The sequence below is a fragment of the Phoca vitulina genome, unplaced genomic scaffold (assembly GCF_004348235.1).
Source record: "Phoca vitulina isolate PV1807 unplaced genomic scaffold, GSC_HSeal_1.0 scaffold59, whole genome shotgun sequence".
NCBI classification, from domain to species: Eukaryota; Metazoa; Chordata; class Mammalia; order Carnivora; family Phocidae; genus Phoca; species Phoca vitulina.
Window position 1 is genome coordinate 9070443 of NW_022589762.1, and position 18501 is coordinate 9088943.

Below are 18501 nucleotides of genomic sequence, written 5' to 3' on the forward strand. Positions count from 1 at the left end.
TAATTGTTTTATCAGTTATTGAGAAAGGGGTTTAAATTTTCAACTATGATTATGGATTTATTTCTTTTTTTAATTCAGGGAGGTTTTGCTTCATATGTTTTGAAGTTGTATCATTAGGTGCATACTCATTTGCAGTCGTTACGTGTACTTGATGCTGTGATTCATATAACTATGAAATGTACCTTTTATACTTGTCAGTTTTGTTGTATATTAATAGAACTACTTGTGGTAGGCTAAAAAATGTCCCCCACTCCCACCTCCGAAGATGTCTATGTCCTAATCCCTGGAACCTGTGAATATATTTCTTTACGTAGCAAAAGAAACTTTGTAAATATGATTAAATTAAGAATCTTGCAATGGAAATTATGTTGAATTATCCGCATAGATCCAGCATAATCACAGTGAGGCAGTAGTGTAAAAGTTAGAAAAAAGAGATATGATGGAAACAGTGATGCACTTTGAAATGGAGGAAGTGGCTGCAAGCCGAGGAATTCAGGCAGCTTACAGAAGCAGGGAGAATTGGGGCACTCAGGTGGCTCAGTCAGTTAAGCCTTCTACTCTTGGTTTTGGCTCAGGTCATGATCTCAGGGTCGTGAGATCAAGCCCCACATCGGGCTCTGTGATCAGGAGAGTCTCCTTGAGATTCTCTCCTTCCCTCTCCCTTTGCTCCTCCCCCTACTCACGCTCTCCCACCCTCCCTCTCTCTCTAAAATAAATAATTTTTTTTTTTTTTTAAAGAAGCAGGACAAATAAAGGAAATGCATTCTTCTCTAAAGCTTCCAGAGGAAAGCAGTCTTCTAACATCTTCATTTAAAATTTTTGACACCCAGAACTGTGAAAGAATAAATGTATATTGTTTTAAGCCACTGTGTTTATGGTATTTGTTACAGCAATAATAAGAAACTAATATACCACTTCAGGTTTCTTTGGTTACTGTTTGCATGTGTCTTTTTCTGTACTTTGTTTTAATCTCTTTGTGTCATCATGTCTACAGTGCATGTGTTATACACAGCATATTGTTGATTTTTTGCTTTTTTTCCCTAGTGTTACAATCTCTGCCATTTTTTGATGTGTGCAGTCCATTTATGATGAATTCAGTTACTGATATGGTTGGCTCTAGGTCTGTCATTTTGCTATTTGTTTATAGTTTGTCTTGTGTGTTTTATTTTTCTTTGTTCTTTTTTTTAAAGAAATTGAGAAAAACACAATCTTTTATATGTTCCTATGTTTTAACATTTCTGTTCTTCAGTCTTGTAGGTCTAAGTTTTCATCTTGTGACATTTCTTTTCAGTATGAAAAGCTGCTTTTAGCATTTCATAGAGTGGTGGACTGCTAATGACAATTCTGTTTTCTTTAAATAAAAGTGTTTTTTTTCTTCCTCTTTATTTTTGGTGGATGTGTTTGCTGGATATAGAATTCTGGATTGGTAGTATCATTCACCCCACACCCCAGATTTATTGAGATACAATTGACATATAACATTGTGTAAATTTAAGGTGTACAGTGTGATGATTTGATATATGTATATATTGTGAAATGATTACCACATAAATTGAGTTACTACATCCAACACCTCACATAATTACCTTTTTTTTTTTTTGTGGTAAAAATGTTTAACGTTTATTTTTAGGAAATTTCAAGTATACAATATAGCATTGTTACCATGTAATCAGTATGTGGTACATTACATCCCTAGAACTTACTCATCTTATAACTCGAAGTTTATACATTTTGACCGATGTCTCCTCATTTGTCCCACCCCTCAGCCTCTGGCAACCACTGTTCTCTCTGTTAATATGAGTTTGGTTTTTTTAGATTCTACATATAAATGAGATCATATAGCATTTGTTTTTCTCTGAGTTATTTCCCTTGGCATAATGCTTTCAAAGTCCATCCATGTTGTCACAAATGGCAGGATTTCCTTCGTTTTTATGGCTTAATAATATTCCATTGTATCTGTATACCACATTTTCTTTATCCATTCATCCACTGGTGGGCACATAGGTTGTTTCCATGTCTTATGTATTGTGAATAATGCTGTAGTGAATAAGGGGGTGCAGATACCTCTTTGATACTGTGATTTAATTTCCTTTAGCTACATACCCAGAAGTGGAATTACTGGATCATATGGTAGTTCTATTTTTAGTTTTTTGAGGAACCTCCATGTTGTTTTCCATAGTGGCTATACCAATAGTATTATTATTTTACCTTTTAAAAAATGGCATTCCATTGTCTTTCTCCTTGGTTTCTTTCTTTTTTTTTAAAAAAATTTTTATATATTTGAGAGAGAGAGCATGAGATGGGGGAGGGTCAGACTCCCTGCTGACTCCCTGCTGAGCAGGGAGTCCGACGCAGGACTCGATCCTGGGACTCTGGGATCATGACCTGAGCCGAAGGCAGTTGCTCAACCAACTGACCCACACAGGTGCCCTCCTTCTTGGTTTCTGATGAGAATTCAGCAATCATTCATGTCATTGTTCCCCTCTGTTAATATGTTGTTTTTCTCTGTCTGCTTGCAGTATTTTCTCTTTATTTGGTTTTCAAGCAGTTTTGTTATGGTGTTCTTAGGTGTGATTTTCCTTATATTTATCTTGAATGGGATTCATTGAATATCTCATATCTGTACATTTTGCATTAAATTTGGGAAGTACTTTATCATTAATTCTTCAAATTATTTTCCTGCTCCATTATTTTTCTCCTGCATTTCCGGGGCTTCACTTTTTTTTTTTTAAGATTTTATTTATTTATCTGACAGAGACAGAGATAGCGAGAGCAGGAACACAGGGGGAGTGGGAGAGGGAGAAGCACTTGATATTGTCCTACAGATCACTGAGGCCCTTTATTTATTTTTTTCTGTTCTTTATATTGGATAATTTCTAGCAATCTTATCTTCACATTCCATTGACCTTTTTTTCTATCCTCTCCAGTTTGCTGTTAATCCCATTCAGTTGGGTTTTTTATTTTTATTTTTATTTTTATTTATTTATTTTTTTTAAAGATTTTATTTATTTATCTGATAGAGACACAGTGAGAGAGAGAACACAAGCGGGGGAGTGGGAGAGGGAGAAGCAGGCTTTCCACTGAGCAGGGAGCTCGATGCAGGGCTCGATCCCAGCACCCTGGGATCATGACCTGAGCCGAAGGCAGACGCTTAACGACTGAGCCACCCAGGCGCCCCTGGGTTTTTTATTTTTAAAATTTTAAAAAATTTTTAGTTTTTTAAAATTATGGATATTATTCTTTTCTGATTAAGAATTTTACTTGGTTCTTTTTTATAGTTTCTGTTTCCCTGCTGTGGTTCTTCATCTTCTTATTCATTATGACCATATTTTCCTCTTGTCTTTGAGCATATTTATATAGCTATTAAAGTCCTTGTTTGCTGATTCCAACATCTATGTCATCTTAAGTTTGTTTTCTAGTTAGTTACTTTTCTCTGGGCTGTGGCTCACATTTTCTTATTTCTTTGCATTGTAATACTTTTTTATTGTATGTTGGACATTAAATACATTACACTATAGGGCGTCTGCATTATGTTGTCTTTTTTTTTTTTTAAAGATTTTATTTATTTATTTGACAGAGAAAGACACAGCGAGAGAGGGAACACAAGCAGGGGAAGTGGGGGAGGGCGAAGCAGGCTTCCGGCAGAGCAGGGAGACCAATGCGGGGCTCGATCCCAGGACCCTGGGATCATGACCTGAGCCGAAGGCAGACGCTTAATGACTGAGCCACCCAGGCACCCCTATGTTGTCTTTTTTAAATAAAATTTTTATTTGGAAATAACGTCAGACTTACAGAAGAGTTTCAAAGGTACTATATAGCATTTTTTCATACCCTTCACCCCATTTCTCCTAATGTTAACATATTAAGAAATCATTTAATCAAAACTAAGAATTAATAACTGTTCTACTATTATTAACTAACTGCAAGTTTTGAATTTCACCAGGTTTTCACTAATGTTCTTTTTATGTTCCAGGATCTAATCCAGGATACCACCTTGCATTTATATTTCCTGAATCTTCTCTGGTCTGTGGTAGTTCCTCAGTATTTCCTTATTTTTCATAACCTTGATATAGTTTAAAGAGTACTAGTCAGATATTTAGTAGAACGCTTCTCAATTTACAGTTACCTGATTTTTTTTTTTTAATCTTTAGACTGAGATTATGGGTTTTGGTAAAATATACCATAGTAATTAGGTATCTTTCTTATTGCATCATATTGGAGGTATGTGATATTAATGACTTATTACTGGTGATTTACATGATTAACTCTGTTTATGTGTTAAATGTTGTGTTTGCTAGATTTCTCTACTGTAAAGTTACTGTTTTCCACTAACCATATGTTATTCTTTGGAAGCGAGTCACTAAGTCTTGCCAACACTCAAGAGGAGGAGAATTAAATGAATATCATGATGGGGGAGTGCCTGCATATATTATTTGGAATCTCTGTGTGAAAGATTTATAACTTCTCTCTCATTTATTTATTCAAGCATATATTTAATTAATATGGATTCAGAGGAGTGGCATCACCATGATGGCAGAGTAGGAGACCCCAGCTTCTATCCCCTCACAAAGAAGAATAATTAGCTATCTACTAATGAGAATAGCTCTGAAAGATCTCAGGAGTCTACTTAAGAAGCATCAGCAACACAGTGGGGCAGAAAAACTTGAGCATAACCACACAAAAAGGGTAGGAAGAACAGTTCTATCACCCACATATATATATACTCAACTGATTTCTGATAAAGGCATCAAGAATATACAATTGGCTGGGCGCCTGGGTGGCTCAGTTGGTTGGGCAGCTGCCTTCAGCTCAGATCATGATCCTGGAGTCCCAGGATCGAGTCCTGCATCGGGCTCCCTGCTTGGTCGGGGGAGTCTGCTTCTCCCTCTGACCCTCCCCCCTCTCATGTGCTCTCTCTCTCTCGCTCTCTCAAATAAATAAAGATATACAATTGGGAAAGTATAGTCTCTTAAATAAATGATGTTGGGAAAACTGTATGTCCACATGCAAAAGAATGACATTGGACCCCCCCCTTTTTTTACACCATATATAAAAAAAACTGGAATAAATTAAAGACTTAAAACTAAGACGGGAAACTGTAAAACTCCTGGTAGAAAACATAGGGGAAAAGCTCCTTGACTTGGTCTTGACAGTGATTTTTTGGAATGTACACTAAAAGCACATGTAACAAAAGCAAAAATAGTAAGGGACAGGTGAGGCTAGGTAGGGGACCACATGACTAGGGTAGTGGTGTGTGTGGGGGTGGATGTAGATACAACCAAGCTCACAGAAATCCCAGATGGGGAGAAATAGATGTGATACTTATAAGAACACCTTGTTTGTTCTCATGATAGTTACAAGTCTATCATGTTTGTTCTAAATATAGACATGATATTCACAAATTCACAAAGCCTTCAGTGGCACCCATTGGGTACCCCTCTCACTCCAGAGAGCTCTTTTCTTTCCTTTCTATTCTCACCCTCACTTAATAAATTTTCATTTCACTTCACCCTTTTGTCCTTGAGATTCATTCTTTGACTCTGTGAGGCAAGAATCCTGAAACCCTGCAACAATAGGGGTGCCTGGGCAGCTCAGTTAATTGTCTGACTCTTGATCTCAGGTCCTGATCTCCAGTCCTCATGTCTGGGTCATGAGTTCAAGCCCTGTGTTGGGCTCCATGCTGGGCATGGAGCGTATTTAAAAACAACAATAGGGGCGCCTGGGTGGCTCAGTTAAGGGTCTGCCTTCTCAGGTCATGATCCAGGGTCCTGGGATCGAGCCCTGCATCAGGCTCCCTGTTCCGCAGGAAGCCTCCTTCTCCCTCTCCCACTCCCTGCTTGTGTTCCCTCTCTCACTGTGTCTGTCAAATAAATAAAATATTTTTAAAAAATTACAATAAACCAACCCCCCCACCCACAAAAAACAAGAAAACAAATAAAAAAGCAAAAATAAACAAGGGGGACTATCTGAGATTAAGTTTTTGCACAGCAAAGGAAACAAAATGAATGGGGATGTGACTTAGTATAGCCACTACAGAAAACAGTATGGGGTCCCCTCAAAACATTAAAAATGGAACTAATGTATGATCCAGCAATCCCACTTCTGATTATATATCCAAAGGAAAGAAAATCACTCTTTTGAAGAGAGATGCACACTGCCATGTTCATTGCAGCATTATGCATAGTAATCAATACAGAAACGACTTTAGTGTCTGTGGATAAAGAAAATACATATTTATACACACTATATATATGAGAATATATATATATAATGGAAAATTATTCAACCTTTAAAAAATAAAGAAATCCTGCTATTTGCAACAACATAGATGAAACTAGAGGACATTATCTATGTAAAATAAGCCAGACCAGAAAGACAAATTTCACATGATCTCACTATGGAATCTAAAAAAAAAAAAAAGTGTTGAACTCATAGTAGCAGAGTAGAAAGGTCATTACCAGAGGCTAGTGGGTGGGGGAGAGGGGAGATATTGATCAAAGGGTACAAATTTTCAGTTATAAGATGATTAAGCTTTGGAGACCTAATGTACATACAGCATGGTGACTGTAGTTAATAATGTATTAACGAGAATGGATAAACAAACTGGTCTATTCATAGAGTGGAATATATTCAGCAATAAAAAGGAATGCATTACTGATACTTCAACATGGATGAGTCTCCTTTTATGAAAAACTTGGGGGGCGCCTGGGTGGCTTAGTCGGTTAATCATCTGCCTTTGGCTCAGGTCATGATCCCAGGGTCCTGGGATCAAGCCCCACGTCGGGCTCCCTGCTCAGCAGGAAGCCTGCTTCTCCCTCTCCCTCGACCTGCCATTCCCCCTGCTTGCGCGCGCGCGCTCTCTCTCTCTGTCAAATAAATAAATAAAATCTTAAAAAAAAAAAACTTGGGAAAGATACAGACTGATCTATGGTGATAAAAGGCAGATCAGTGGATGCCTAGAGAAAGGAGGGGCAGAAGGGCAGTAGTACAGAGTACATAAGTAAACTTTCGGGGGTGACAGATACGTTTATTTTCTTGATTGTGGTGATGGTTTCATTGATGCATGCATATGTGTTAACTGGACCTCAATAAAGCTATTAAAAAATAATATATACTTGAGGGGCGCCTGGCTGGCTCAGTCAGAGTGTGTGACTCTTGATCTTGGGGTTGTGAATTCAAGCCCCATGTTGGGTATAGGACCCTACTTAAAAAAAATAAATGTTTACGTGAAATTTGTTAGAGTAGATTTCGGGGTGCCTGGGTGGCTCAGTTGGCTAAGTGTCTGCCTTCGGCTCAGGTCATGATCCCAGGGTCCTGGGATCGAGCTCCGCGTTGGGCTCCCTGTTCAGTGGAGAGCCTGCTTCTCCCTCCCCCTCTGCTGACTGCTTCCCCGCATGTGCTCTCTCTCTCTAATAAATAAATAAAAATCTTAAAAAAAAAAGTAGATTTCAAGTGTTCTCAACACACACCCACACACACAAATGGTAACTGTTAGAAGTATTGAATATGTTAGTTTGTGGTAATCATTTCACAATGTGTTCTTATATCAAAAGTGCCACGTTATATGCTTTAAATATATACATTTTTAAATTTAATTAACATAATAGTGTATTATTAGTTTCGGAGGTAGAATTCAGTGATTCATCAGTTGCATACAACACCCAGTGCTCATTACATCAAGTGCCCTCCTTAATGCCCATCACCCAGTTACCCCATCCCCCCACCCACCTCCCCTCTGGCCACCCTCAGTTTGTTCCCCATAATTAAGAGTCTCTTATGGTTTGCCTCCCTGTTTTCCTCTTAGTTTATTTTTCCTTCCCTTCCCCTTCATCTATTTTTTTCTTAAGTTCCACATAGGAGTTAAATTATATGGTGTTTGTCTTTCTCTGACTTATTTTGCTTAGCATGATACCCTCCAGTTCCATCCACATCATTGCAAATGGCAAGATTTCATTCTTTTTGATGGCTGAGTGATAAATATGTACAATTTTAAATATAAATACATGCAGATAAAAATCAGTCAGTATGAATTCATAGCTCTTTTTTATTCCTGAGTTATAATCCAATACTATTGTTTATTTTGTTCTAATTGTTTCATTTTTAGCCATTGGGAGCTTTGTCAGCTTGGTTCCTGTGTCCTTCCGACAAGCCCTCATCTTTTTTTCTTTTTTTAGTTTTTGAGTACTTCCTCATTTTCTAGCACTAAAAGGTGCCCCAGACTCATCTTGGATTTTCTGTGCCCTGATCCTAGATTTAGTCATTTCCTCAAGAAGCTATGGTTCTTATGCTGCCACCACGGCCTCTTCCTCCTCTTCCTTCTTCTTCAGCCATCTTAACTGTTTTTAAGTGTACAGTTCAGCAGTGTTAAATATTGTTATGGACTTAATATTTGTGTCCCCTTCCATCCCCAAAGTCATTTGTTGGAACGTTAACCTCCAGTGTGGCTTTATTCTTTATTTTGTGATGGGGACTCTAAATGTTACAGGATTTTTGTCCCCTTAGTGCCCAGGTTCTTGGTCACGCCACTTTGAAGAATGAAGAGGTAGACCAGATGGAGAGTGGTGGGCAGCAAAGCAGTTTGTTGAGCAAAAGTATAAAGCTCCCGCAGAGGGAGGGGGGCCTGAGGGGGTTGCCCCCAGAGTTTCTAAGTTTAGGGGTTTTTGTGAGCTCTTTTGCGGAACTATCTTCAGCAATCAGGGTGTGCTGAGTTGTGCCAATTAGGGCTTTGGTCACGTATCTGTGTAGCTATTAGGTTAATGTCTCTGTGCTGATGGTCTTTTTTTGCTGATGTCTGGGGGCTTATGTCTTCACTGCCCCTTGACTGTGATATTGACAAATGCTTTTGTGGTTAATTGTCTTATTTTAGGACGTTTTGGAGAAGTCATTTCTGCAAAGGCTGCAAAGCAGAATGCTAGTGTGGTCCTGTCTAAGCTGCAAAACAGGATGTCAGTGCTATTTCATTTTAGCTGTCCTGACTCCATATTTTCTTGTTGGGGACCCTGGCTCTGACTACCTACCTGTCTAACTAACTCCTAACATAAGGAAGTAATTAAAGTTAAAATAGGTCATGATGGTGGGGTTCTGATCTGTTAGAATTAGTATCCTTATAAGATGAGCCACCAGAGAGCTTGCTTGCTCGCTCTCTTCCTGTACACATGCACCGAGGAAAGGCCACGGGAAACCACGGTGAGAAGGACACTGCAACCCAATGGGGGAGTTCTCAGCAGATATCAACCCTGCAGGCAGCTTCATCTTGGACTCCCAGTGTCCCCAGCTGTGAGCAAATAAATTTCTGTTGTTTAAGTTACCCAGTCCAGGGTATTTTGTTATGGCCGCCTAAACAGACTGATACATGTATATTCACCTTGTACAACAGAGCTCCAGAAGTTTCTCATCTTGTGGCACTGAAACTATAACCATTAAATAACTTCCCCATTCCTCCCGCTCCCCAGCTCCAGCAATCACCATTCTATTTTCTGTTTCTATGAATTGACTACTTTAGATACCTCATATATGTGGAATCATAGAGTATTTGTCTTTGTGTGTGTGTATGATGGGCTTATTTCACTTATCATAATGTCTTCAAGGTTCCTCCATGTTGCAGAGTGACACAATTTTCTTCCTTTTTAAGATTGAATAATATCCCATTTTACGTATAGACCACATTTTGTTTCTGTTGTTTTCTTTTTAAGGGCATCAACATTTGTTCTTATAGGCAGCTAAATTACTGGTAGATCTTTTTGGTTCTGTCAGGCTTTACTTTTTTTTCCTCGGTTCATGCTGATCAGCACTGCATCACCTCGGGTCTCTACTGGCTGTTGGCCCTGCAGGAGACCATCTCAGTGTGGGGGCTGGCAGGGGCTTGTCCTCTGCCTCTGCAGCCTAGCTCTTAGCCCAGGACCATGGTGGATTCCTATATCATTTTTTGGACACCTCTCTCGGCAGTCTCTCATCAGTTACCCTGCCCTGCAAACCCCAGGCACGTAAACAGCTCAAAACTTGCATTTCTGCCTCCTCTGTTTAGGATTCATTTTCCTGCTTTGGGCCAGAAAGTGCCCCGAGGTAGGGTAATGCCAGGGTGATACTGGTGCTCACCTTTGCGTGTTCTGTTCTTTCAGGGATCACAGTGCTGCCTATACTTCTCTGCCTGAAAACAGTTGCCTTGTGTGTTTTGTTGTATATAGTTCTTTGGCTGAAGAGCAAGTCCAGTCTTACTCTGTCATGGTGGGAAGCAGGACTATACTAGGTTTTTTTTTTTTTAATTTTTTAAACTTTTACTTTTTTAAAGTAATCTCTATGCCCAATGTGGGGCTCAAACTCGTGACCCTGAGATCAAGAGTCACACACTCCACCAACTGAGCCAGCCAGGTGCCCCAGAGCTATACTAGTTTTTATTAGTATGCTGTCCCTGCTTTTCATCTCTTTCCTGTCTTGAACTTATGTAGAGTTTTAATTCCGTTTCTGTTTTCCTTATTTTAACTTTTTATTAATGTTTCACCTATTAGAAATATATTATTCACCCTTTAGATTGTATTTATTTGATTTGTTCCCCTTATAGTTGTCTTTGCATACAAAAATAAGAGAACAAGGAGAGAAAATTTAATGGAATTTCTGACCCGGTCAAGTGTAAAGATTAGAGCACAATCGGGAAGATATTTGGGGGAACAGAGGGGTACAGCATATTCACAAAACATATATCTGGGAAATAGCTCATTTTCCCCATGATGCCAGGCACATGCAGTCAACAGTCCATTTCTCTTGTCACATATGCTTAACCAAACGCTCCAAGGAATGATGAAATCGGTCCCATTTGGCATGCATCTATTTTCTCAAAAGGAAACAAAGCAAATATAAAATCTGAGATAAATTCATAACTAAGAACACTGTCATTTTTATTCCAGTTTCCATAATTGAAGTTGCTGGACTTCAGAGCAACTTCTCCTTGTTGAATAGACTTAGTGACATGGGAATCAATTTAATATGTATTTCATGAGTATCTAGAGAGAGTGGTGAGGCAAAAAAAAAAAAATCACAGTTTAGAATATTAATTTCTTTTTTTATTTTTTATTGTTATGTTAATCACCATACATTACATCATTAGTTTTAGATGTAGTGTTCATGATTCATTGTTTGTGCATAACACCCAGTGCTCCATGCAGAACGTGCCCTCTTTAATACCCATTGCCAGGCTAACCCATCCTCCCACCCCCCTCCCTTCTAGAACCCTCAGTTTGTTTTTCAGAGTCCATCGTCTCTCATGGTTCGTCTCCCCCTCCAATTTCCCCCCCTTCATTAGAATATTAATTTCTTAATCAGCTCCAGATTTTGAGTCATTTCCTGAAAAATTACTTCTGTTTTTATCATGCTGGACCATTTGAAAAAAAAAACAAAACTTGAAAACCTTCAGATTTCCTGCTTGCAGTTTAGACATTGGGCTGTTTCTTCACTGACATGTGTCTCTTCACACTTCTGTAATTTTACTTTCTCAACTGAATGTGAATGATATTAGTTGGAGATGACTGACAATGATATGTATTCTGTGTTACAGTTGTCTACTGAACCTCAAGCCCAGAATGACTACAGACCACAGCAAAAAGGTAAGTTTATCAAGTTAGTGTGCAAAACCATGCACAGTGCCCATAGACTAAGGGATGAGTGGGAGGTAGAATAAGTTTGGAGGAGAGGATGCAGAAAAATCAAGGGTAATTTGAAGGAATACATTTGGTTCAGTTGGAAGTCCAGACTTGGGATATGAAAATCTGGTATACGGTCAAGGATCTGATCTTAGTTAAGTCTCAGGTAAAGTCTTTTCTGACCGTTCACTTCTAAGGTCTCATCTATGAAACCCAAGCTAAGGCTGTTTAAATTCTAAGTACCTCTGTTTTTCTGACTATTAAATTGGGAGAAAGACCTCAGTAACTTTGCTAATGGGTAATAGTAAGAGTTTGTCAGAAAAGAAACTGATTCACATTACCTAGGTTCCCCTCCCACAGTATTGCACCAGAGTGTGACAGGGATAGGAAGAAGGCATTAAGAATACTACAAATAAGTATTCCCGGTGACTCTGGGGATTTGAGGTTGAAAAAGACATTTTTACGTGGAGCCCTGAGAGAACACTTTCTGAGACAGGCAGATCATAGTATAAGAGCCAAAATTAATATTTGATTTTATATCTTAGGCAATAAACTCCCATAAAGTATGTTCTTTAGTACGGCTTCATCAGCTTTCTCTCTTTTTGCTACATAGTCTTCTTATTATAATTTTTAGTGTTGTTCTTTGAAAGCATTGCTATAATTTGCTACATCATTCCAGTATACTTGGACATTGAGATTTATTTTCATTACTATAATTTATATGGCATTGGATATTTTCATTTATATATAGATATCTTTCTTTCGCATTATATCTGTACCAATTTCTAAGGAATAGAAATGTTAAGTCAAAGGAATCTACATTCTAGAGTTTAAGTGCAAGGTCACACAGCTGGTGGTAAGTTGAAACTTGAATATAATTATTTTGATTTCTAGGCAAGTGGTTTTTTATTTATATACAGTTCACATTGCACATTCTTGTTTGCTGCCAGTATGCTCATTTCCACCCCAGCTTTCCAGGGTACTCTACCTGGGAATAGGAAAACAGACTAGGAGCTTTAAAATTAAATTAAAAATCTCTTTACGAAATTATTATATGTTTATTATGGAAAATAGGGAATCTATGAAAGCAGATATAAGAAAACAAAAATCACTAATAATTTTACAACAACGTGGGATTATTACTGTTACTATTTTGATCTATTTTTGCCTCTGTGCCGACGTACTATATATACTCTACTAAGAGGCTTTTAATATGTATATTTCTAAAGTAAATTTTAAAAAAAATTTAAATTTCGCTTACTTTCTTGAATTGGATTGTGGTTACAAAAATGCAGTTAAGTTTTGATACCTTTTTTCATTTCACATAACATCTAAAATCATTTATTTCATTTAATATTTTACTATAGTGAAAATGTATTTTCTTTCCTTTTTTTTTTAAGATTTTATTTATTTGTCAGAGAGAGAGAGCTCACAAGCAGGGGGAGCGGCAGGCAGAGGGAGAAGCAGGCTCGCTGCTGAGCAAGGAGCCCCATGCGGGACTCCATCCCAGGAGCCTGAGCCAAAGGCAGACGCTTACCCAGCTGAGCCATCCAGGCATCCCGAAAATGTATTTTCTTATGTCACTAGAAATCTAGTGTTTTTGGATGTATCAGTCCAAATATTTATCATGCAGAACTCTCTCATTTTAAAGATACCACTCACTATAAATTTTTCCTTTTTTAAAAGATTTTATTTATTTATTTTAGAGATAGAGAAAGAGAGCATGAGAAGGGGGAGGAGTAGAGGGAGAGGGACAAACAGACTTCATGCTGAGCGCAGAGCCCAACACGGGGGTTGATCCCACGCCCTTGGATCATGACCTGAGCCGAAATCAAGAGTCAGACACTTAACCAACTAAGCCACCCAGGCACTCCTCACTATGAATTTCTTTCTTTTAAGAAGTTCAGAATGCTAAAATAAATTTTAAAAAAGTGTGGGGTGGGGGGCCCTGGGTGGCCCAATTGGTTAGGCATTTGACTCTTGATTTTGGCTCAGGTCATGGTCTCAGGGTTCTGGGATTGAACTCCCTGTCGGGCTCTATGGTGGGCATGGAACCTGCTTAAGATTCTCTTTCTACCTCTCCCTCACTTAACAACAACGATTAAAAAAAAGAAGTTCAGAATGCTTCATGGATATACACACATGTCTACAGGGTAATTTATCTAAAATTTAAGTAATAAAGTGAGGCCCCAAATAGAATTAATTTCCAAATTTCCAAATTAAAGATTACCAGTTAAAAAGGGTCAAAACTAGCCCTTAAATTCTTACTTTATACATTTTTGTTCTTTACAAATAACTCCTACATTGTCAGACTATGAGACCACTATGATTTTGAAATAAAAGTGGGTTAAGAAGAATTTCCATTTTCCAAATGAAGGAAAATAGCATTCTTATATGTAACATAGTTAATATGAAGTAGTGTTCCATCCTTAAATATATCAACCTAAACTCGTTGTTTTTTCAGTAATGACAGCTTACAAAGCATTTCTGAGATGTAGGTTATTTTATTTTTATTTAAAATGTAGTTATTTAAATTTTGAATAGGTAATACCCCCACATGGTTCAAAACACAGAAGGTGCAAAAGAAAACAAGGTAAAAAGTATCCCTCCTCTTTTTTTCTTCAGGGACTTATATCCCCTCCCCAGAGGCAAACAACATTATCAGATTCTTTTTTTTTTTTTAAACTTCATTTTTTATTTATTTATGTTTTTAAGATTTTATTTATTTGCGAGAGAGAGAGAATGAGAGACAGCATGAGAGGGAGGAGGGTCAGAGGGAGAAGCAGGCTCCCCGCCAAGCAGGGAGCCCGATGTGGGACTCGATCCCGGGACTCCAGGATCATGACCTGAGCCGAAGGCAGTCGCTCAACCAACTGAGCCACCAGGCGCCCCATTATCAGATTCTTGTGTCTACTTTCAGAGATACTAGCATACATTGTTCTGCAGAATGTTTCTTTCCCTGTACTATATATCTTTTTTTTTTTTTTTTTAATTCCCTGTACTATATATCTTGAAAATCACTTCATATCTGTAAAAAAAAACCATGTCTTTATTCCTTTGTTAGAAGTTACATATTCACTTTATGGCTATATCAAAATGTATTTGACTGGTCTATAACATTTTCTCCTAAAAATACTGTTGCCATGAATTGGCTTCTAAATATGACAGTTTTCACATGGGTGAGTATCTGTAGGAAAAAGTCCTCAAAGAGAAATTGCTGGATCAAAGGATAAATGCCTTTGCAATTTTTGTAGACGTTGCCAAATTGTCCTTCAAAGAGGTTGTACTAATTAATATTTTCACCACTAAAGCGTGAAACTGTAAGTCACAATTTCAAAAGAAAAAAGTTTTTTTTTTTTTTTTTTAAAGATTAATTTATTTGGGCGCCTGGGTGGCTCAGTCAGTTGGATGTCTGCTTTCAGCTCAGGTCATGATCCCAGGGTCCTGGGATCCAGTCTCACATCAGGCTCCTTGCTCAGTGAGGAGCCTGCTTCTCCCTCTCCCCCTCCCCCTGCTTATGTTCCCTCTCTCTGTCAAATAAAGAAATATATTATATCTTTAAAAAAAATCTCTAGGGGAACCTGGTGGCTCAATCAGTTAAGCATCTGCCTTTGGCTCAGGTCATGATCCCAGGGTCCTGGGATCAAGCCCCTCATCAGGCTTCCTCCTCAGGGGGGAGTCTGTCCCTCTCCCTCTGCTCCTCCCCCCTCCTCATGCTCTCTCTCTCTCAAATAAATAAAATCTTTAAAAAAATATATCTCAAAAAAATATATCTCTATGGTTAAAAAAAATTAAAATAAACAAGGACAATAACATAAATGTAAAGAAAGAAAGAAATCAAGCAAAAGTTTCTGTGGTCCCTAAAATATACCAGAGAAGGTTAAAAGTATTAGCTAAATTTGGACTTTGATCAATTAAGGATGTCTGTAGTAGTTTGTATTAAAAAATATAAACACAATGTATAGCTTCTAAACTAGTAGTGGGAAAAGAATAAATGATCAATAATACAAAAAGAAAAATAGAAGATTAGGTATAAACACAAATATATCAGCTGTTACATGGACTAAAAGGAACTAAATGCTCCTGTAAAAAGATGAAGATTGTCAGATTGAATTTTAAAAAAGAATCTAATATATGCTGTCAATTAGAAAAAGATCTAACATAATTCAGACAAGTTGAAAGTAAAAGATGGAAAAATATACTGCACAAACATTAACTAAAAGGAAGCTAGTTATTATTTATTATATTAATTATCATGCATATAGACTTTAAGGCTGGAAGAATTTCTTGGGAGAAAGAGGGTCATATTTATAAGGACAAAAGTTACAATTCAAATATATATACCTATATATGCATGTATAATTTTGTGTCTGCTTAAAACATGGGTGAGTATCTGTAGGAAAGATGCATGACACAAAAACTGAACTATAAGGAGAAATGAATAGCTCTGCAATTATTGTAGGAGACTTCAAGTTTTCTCATAATTGATATAAAAAAGTCAGACAAAAATTTTACAGCATAATTAAATTTTGACACATACAGAATATCATATCCACCAAGTGCAAAATAATTTTTTTCAAACACACAGGGAACATTTGCAAAATTGACTATATAATGGGCCATAAAAAAAGTTTAAACAAATTTCAAAGGACTGAAATCATACATGGCATATCTTCTTTCCTCAGTGTACTTAAGTCAGAAACTAGAAACAACAACAAAGCAAACCAGCAAAAAAGAGGGAATAAACTAACACATTTAGTATTTAATATAATCTATGGGTCAAAGAAGAAGTTGGAAAGAAAATTTAGAACATTTTAACTGAATGATAAAAATCCTAAATACCAAATATGTAGGGTGCAGTTAAAGCTGTACTTTTAGGAAACTTCTAGTCTTAAATATTTATATTAAAAAGCTGGAAGGAGGGCGCCTGGGTGGCTCAGTCGGTTAAGCGTCTGCCTTCGGCTCAGGTCATGATCCCAGGGTCCTGGAATCGAGTCCCGCATCGGGCTCCCTGCTCTGTGGGGAGCCTGCTTCTCCCTCCCCTCCCCACTTGTGCTCCCTCTCTATCTCTGTCTCTCTCTCTCAAATAAATAAAATCTAAAAAAAAATAAAAAATAAAAAGCTGAAAGGATATGGAGCACCTGGGTGGTGCAGTTGGTTGAGCATCCGACTCTTGGTTTTGGCCCATGTCATGATCTCGGGGGTGTTAGATGGAGCCCCAAGTCGGGCTCCATGCTCAGCATGGAACCTGCTTCAGTTTCTCTCTCTCTCTGCTGCTACCCCAACTTCTAAAATAAATTAATAAATAAATCTTTTTTTAGCTGAAAGGATAAAAATTTCTGAGTCAAATATCCATCTAAAAAATAGAATACTTTTTTAATGTATAAAAAAGGAGAAATAAAATCCAAAGAAAGTAGAAGCAAATAATATAGTTAACAGCAGAAATTAATAATAAGAAAACACATCCGCAAAAAAATAAAATAAATAAAACAGAAAACACGCATATAATAGAGAGACATGCAACAATAGAAAAAGTTGGTTCCTTAAAAAACCAAATAAACCAACAACAGCAAAAAACAACATACAGGTATCTGGCTAGACTAACCAGGAAAAGCTTAGAAGTCACAAATAAATAGGGGATCCAAAAGAATCTATCATATTCAGAGATTTAAGTAAGTTTACTAGATACAAAATGATATATAAAACTCCATTACACTTCCATATCCCAGCAACAAACAGGGAAAAAAAAATAGAAAAAGATACTACTTAAATAGCATCAACAATATTAAGAAACTAGTTATAAATATAACCAAGGATGCCCAAAATTCTAGAGAAATTAAAATTCTTGTATAGTGCATATAAATAAGTGGAGAGATATTTGTGATCATGAATTAGAAGATTTGATATGTTCAGATGTCAAATATTCCAACAGGTCTTCTATTGATTTATAGATTTAACATAATCCTATCCCAAATTTTAATGTAGAGTTGGTGGTGGTGGGGGACATTATACAGCTGTTTTAGTTAAAACACTGCTGTTGGGACGCCTGGGTGGCTCAGTCGGTTAGGCGGCTGCCTTCAGCTCAGGTCATGGTCCCAGGGTCCTGGGATCGAGTCCCACATCGGGCTCCCTGCTCAGCAGGGAGCCTGCTTCTCCCTCTGCCTGCCGCTCCCCCTTCTTGTACTCTCACTCTCTCTCTATCTCTAGCAGATAAATAAATAAAATCTTAAAAAAACCCCAAAAACACAACACTGCTGTTGATGCTGGAGTAGACACATAGACCAATGGAATTGAATATAGAGAGGTCAGGAAAGGACATACACATTTTTGGAAACTTCATATATATTGATATTTAAAAATCCAGAAAAATTTATACATATAAATTTTTATATTTTTATATACTTATATCTATAATATTTATATATAAATTATATATATATTAGTAAGTTTATGTATATATAAAAGCACCAACTGCAAGAAAAAGAAAAGGCAGTCTTTTTTAAAGAGAACTCTCTAGAGGGTGAGTTAGAAGAGGCCATTCAGAAAGTGGAAAAAGGCACAGAGAAAGAGATGTGATATACTGGTGATAAGAGGGAGATTTTGAAATGGAGAAGAGAATGAGAATTGCATTATCAATTTTTTTCTAGTCAAAATATGTATTTTTTAAATTGGGTTAAATGGTATTACAGGGGCGCCTGGGTGGTTCAATGGTTAAGCATCTGCCTTCGGCTCAGGTCATGATCCCAGGGTCCTGGGATCCAGTCTCGAATCAGGCTCCTTGCTCAGTGAGGAGCCTGCTTCTCCTCCTCCCCCTCTTCCTGCTCATGCACTCTCTCTCACGCTCTCTCTTTCTCTCAAATAAATAAAT

At 37.5% G+C, this 18501-nt stretch overlaps 1 protein-coding gene across 7 annotated transcripts in view; it reads left to right on the forward strand.

Annotated features, from left to right (window-relative positions):
- KLRG1 (killer cell lectin like receptor G1) overlaps window positions 1–18501 on the forward strand; it is a 49527-nt gene that overhangs the window by 8320 nt on the left and 22706 nt on the right. For 5 of the 7 annotated variants that reach the window (XM_032390997.1, XM_032390992.1, XM_032390994.1 and 2 more), the window contains exon 2: window positions 11549–11597. Coding sequence is in view for 5 of the 7 variants with exons in the window: in XM_032390992.1 (XP_032246883.1) it covers window positions 11549–11597 (49 nt within the window). In the remaining 2 variants the exon portion in view is untranslated. Of the gene's footprint in view, window positions 1–9011; window positions 9277–11250; window positions 11261–11548; window positions 11598–18501 lie in introns of those variants that run through there. The other 2 variants (XM_032390993.1, XM_032390996.1) reach the window with 2 other exon arrangements.